The following is a 4699-nucleotide window of genomic DNA, read 5'->3' as shown; positions in this document are numbered from 1 at the left end:
TGTGACCTCTAATTTCGGCACAGTGATGACTGGTCGGGAGGAGACTGCGATACAGCACGCGAGGGAGCGAAGCACCGACGGAGCGACAGACCGACGACAGAACGAATGGTGGGATAGTGATTCGATCCACTGTGAGATAAACAGAAAGAAGAACATAAAAGGAGGAGACAAGAAGGAGGATGCATGTGGAGATGAGGTTGTTGATGGTGAGGATACTGAAGTCCAGTGAAGCGAACCAAGGCGGGGTTGTTTCGCGTTTTCACGTCGAAATTCGGAAGGATCGTCATGTCGCCGTTTTAGTGAGAAATCGCAGGGGGTACACTCAGTTAAATACGTGATACTTTTTGTACCCTTGTGGGTGGATCAGGCCGTGATCGGGCCCCACAGGGATGACACGTCGGGTCTTTTATCTCGACTGCTAGGTATGTTCCGGTATGACCAACCACGACAGTGACAGAAACAGCAACACGTGTTATCTCTGGATGGTGCGCACCCACAAGATGTACGAATCTAACTAACTTCAAGGCTCACGTGGCAGTAATAATACAATTCAAAGACGAATTCACTCGCTGTATACCTTTTAAGCGATAATACGTTATATAATAAAACCCATCAAATTTATAATATAGACAAGATGCTGCTTCGTGGACTCGCACTTGCGTAGATAATGCACGCCTACATACCTAGGAGGGAGAGAGAGGGGGAAATAGATGGGGAGAAGGCTTTGGCGAGCATTGTGCATGGATCTGTAGGTAGTGACAGTGTTTGCCATATTTTTACTCTCATATTGTGCTGTGTTTTATAGCCTGACTGAAACATATAACTATACAAATGCAAAATTATAAATAAACTGCAAACGAAATATATCTTAAGAGTACGGTTAGCTCATAAATACAGGTTTTAATATGTAACACATTCACGATAACAAAAATCTTTCTTCTCCACGATCAAACTGCAGCTGTGCACACAAGCAGGCACCGAGCTGAACCACAGACCCACCTTTTTTACAAACTTCACCTCACTGCAGCCAGATGGCGCAACCTATGCGCCACACCGTCCCCCACATTACGCACAATTGCACGTGGAAGCCGTCCCCCTCGCGCTTACTACTTGCTCCTCTGCTCATGCATCTCGGTGACAAAGGCGCGACATTTGGACATGAGAACCTTGATGGCCTCCGTCACTAGGACGTCCGGGGGCAGCACGCCCGTCGACTCCACCGAAACTGCAATAACGCGCAGGTATCAGGGTAAAAAATACAGGAGAGCGATGAGCGATTCGCTCTTCAAACGTGACAAACCTCCGAAATCGCTCCCGTGAGGGTCAAAATAGCTCCCATAAAATTTTTAAGAAGAGCTATTTTTTCCACAGACTTGAAAAAGAGCTCCCGTGAAAAAAAAGTTATTTTTTCCCTGGCAGGTACAGATGGCGTTAGCTGTCTCTATGTTCTAGCAAGAGAGGCGTGCGTGCGTGACAGTGATTTTCTCACTATAAACGGAGACGAACAAACTGCGTCGTTCAGTTATTTTGTAGAAGTTTACTAATACTGCTGACATCATAAGTTGAAATCGGACCCCGACTGACATGCACGGCTGATGACGTCACGACCTCATGCCGACCTTCTCTCGCAGACAATGGTGAGTTCGAAGCGCACGCCTACCCACCATCTCCCGCAGCATGCCGCGCTCTGCTGCGCTTCTCTCGCTTCTACTACATTTACACTTCCGACCTTACATTTACAGACATTTACGTTCGTCTCGCACTACTTACAGATGAAGTGGTCCCTGACGCGAGTCAGCGTGATGCAGTCCTTCAGCTCCTCGTGCCGGAAGACGTTTCTACTGCACATGTCGCGTCTTGCGTCGGCGACCCTCGCTCGCTTCACCCCTGTCGCGACGCAGACGCGTAACGCGTAAAGCAAAGTGACCCTCCACAAATCTCCCAACTGCCAACATATTCAGAACTCCATACGACAGCAATGTCGACATGACGACGACGCGAACGAGTTAGTGAATGTATGTACGTTACGTTGCCATGACAACTCGGTTGAACACCCATGTTGTTTGATTTGATTGTCTGAGACTCACCATTGGATTCCTCCACCTCTATGACCCCCGAAGAAAAACAGGTTTGCAGCAGTTCAGCTAGATCTCCTTCTACTGTTTTCACCAGTTTGATTTCGGGCAGAAGTCTGTAAGAAGCAGTTGCTACAAACGAAATACGAACGTATTACTGCAAATAGAATGTTGAGCTTATTCCGACAGTTTCAATCAATTTTCTTTGACAAACCGACCTTGTCATAGCCTTTTCAATTTTTCACAATAGCTAATGACTTACCAACTGGGGAAAACTTTGCGTGATCTTTTCCTATGCCCTTCACACAGTGTACACGGCAATCGATCTCCTGTCCTGGTCGTAGTTTAGCTATTAGAATGTCATCGTGTACTGGCCGGAATGCATTCTTACCATACTAGTAAGGATGAAGAGAAACCCGTTCTTGAAACAGCAAGACTAGAGTTGAATGCTGTCGAGTTGATCAAGATATTTGGATTCCACATGCACTGACTCACAATATAGTGAATGACGGTTTCTGCTAGAATAATTGATGGCTATCTTGACTTACTAGAGTAGAAGTGAGATTTAATTATTTAGTTCTTACTAGATCTGCTTGATTGCCAATAGGTATCCACTTCATATGCTTTGTTAACACTAAACAAAAAAAAGAAGGCAAAATACCTAGAACTTTAAAACCACATATTAGTAATAATATCATCTTTCCAATAGCACATTCACATTATAATATATATTAAGGAATGATAACGAATAAAGATAATCACAATTGATTAAATTTTAATGTTAACTTCAGAACTGAAAGCGTCACAATTATGCATGAAATGATATGAAATAATTACTTACAACATTATAGGGCATTTAGGGATGATACGTACCTTTATGATCTTTGAATAGCTCATCAGGATCTGTGGCATCTTTCGGAGCATGTGTATTTTTCATACATCTCACTTTTAACTGGAATTCAATTGTGTCCATTTCCGTAGGCTCTTCTTGATCTGTTGGATGCCAGCAGTGTGAAATCGTGCACAAAAAACCACACATGGCAGATAATAAAAACGCCGAAAACTCACCAAAACACGCTCGATTAATTGTTTTATCGCCACAAAAATGGTTATTTTTTGTTTAAAGAATAGCTAACCAAACCTAACAATGCAACCAGCCTCAATTAATATAGATTCAAACGTATTAGTTACCTGACTTGTACGAGTAAATTCACACAGCAAGAAGAATTCGGATATGTTCACAACTTCAAAGTTATGAGTAACAGTAATAGGGAGTAATGGGTAAATTCTTGTTACCTTCTGTTCTGTACTCGAAAAGCCGTGGATCAGCACATATAGGAATAAGTCCTAACCTGTGAGCTAGCACCTCATCCTGTATTATTGACGTGTTATTGTATATGAAAACCTTCTCCACAGCAACTGTTGGCACCTATACAGTAAAAACACGAGATGTGAGGTATGCAACCAAAAACACTAATAATAACATTTTAATTTAAAAATCAGATCAAATTTTAAATGTGCTTAATTTACTAAAAAAAGAAATTAGAGATAGCATGTCAAGAAATTATTTTTACTTGACAGGCAGATCAACAATGGCAATATTTTAGGAGTCCCATAGAACACAAGCTACACTATATATAAAGTGTCACATTCATAAAATAACTGTTCCAAGCACCTCAGATAGTAAAATCCTCCGGAATGCGTTGGCAATGGCAGTGTCTATTCCAATCATATCGAATTCCATCTCCGAGTCCGTTAGTCGCTTCACATCAATCTTAAAGTTCTGTAAGCAATGGAGAACATATAATAAGGTATATTATTCATCACAGCTTTAGCCAACATTAGCCAATATAGCAGATTAGTGCATCACGTGATAAATCGTTGAAATTCCATTAGATAACGCAGCAGGCACTATGAAGCAATAGTGCCCGCCTGAGCGGCACTATTGCTATCAGCGACCATTGTTATTATCAAGCATTGATGTTCACGTTGTAAACGAATCTCCTGCGTCCTGGGCGCCACGGCAAGAGTTCGAAAGGCGGTTGTGTTTGTGTCGGACGTTTTTGTTACAGGTCGAATGCAGACCGGCAAACTTAGGACGTATAAAGAAGGTATATAAGCATGAAAAGTTGCATTGCATAGTCCTGTGATGCACTAAAAACTTAATGCCTGTTGTTGGGGGCACTATGCCTCATAGTGTTGCTTTGGAAATAATAGTGCCCATCGCTAACGCTCGGCACTCATTCTTCCCTCAGCAACACTATGCATGAGAGCATAGTGCCCCCAACAGCAGGCATTAATATATAAATAACAAGACAATATTGTACGTATATAGAACTTAGATTAAGGAATCAAGGGGGGGGGGGGGGGGGGGGGGGGGGGGGGGGGGGGGCTGTCTAAAATCACAATCCGACCATCAGGAGCACAATGATCGACGATCGACGAACATAATCAATTAATTATGATGCTTAAATGAGGTTAAAATACTGTTTCAGATATTGGTAATCATAGAAAAGAAAGCTAGACAGAAAGAAAAAGAGCAGGTGCGAGAGCGCGAGCAGGAGGAAGGAAGGGAAGGAAAGAGAGAAAGAGAGACAGAGAGAGAGAGAGAGAGAGAGAGAGAG

General features: G+C 42.8%; 1 protein-coding gene across 1 annotated transcript in view; it reads right to left on the bottom strand.

Moving 5' to 3' along the window:
• Nucleotides 1-868: 868 nt before the first annotated feature.
• LOC106809370 (DNA-directed RNA polymerases I and III subunit RPAC1-like) overlaps nt 869-4699 on the bottom strand; it is a 5624-nt gene continuing 1793 nt past the window's right edge. Inside the window, exons 3-10 of the mRNA XM_014812435.1 lie at nt 3751-3858; nt 3372-3504; nt 2949-3068; nt 2660-2709; nt 2338-2470; nt 2088-2207; nt 1771-1887; nt 869-1225 (exon numbers count right to left, since the gene is read on the bottom strand). Of these exons, the coding sequence (XP_014667921.1) occupies nt 1107-1225; nt 1771-1887; nt 2088-2207; nt 2338-2470; nt 2660-2709; nt 2949-3068; nt 3372-3504; nt 3751-3858 (900 nt within the window). The 3' untranslated portion in view covers nt 869-1106. The remainder of the gene's footprint in view (nt 1226-1770; nt 1888-2087; nt 2208-2337; nt 2471-2659; nt 2710-2948; nt 3069-3371; nt 3505-3750; nt 3859-4699) is intronic.

The sequence above is a fragment of the Priapulus caudatus genome, unplaced genomic scaffold (assembly GCF_000485595.1).
Source record: "Priapulus caudatus unplaced genomic scaffold, Priapulus_caudatus-5.0.1 Scaffold349, whole genome shotgun sequence".
Lineage (NCBI taxonomy): Eukaryota > Metazoa > Priapulida > Priapulimorpha > Priapulimorphida > Priapulidae > Priapulus > Priapulus caudatus.
Note: the sequence above shows the minus strand (reverse complement) of the source record. Positions and strands in the feature narration are given on the sequence as shown.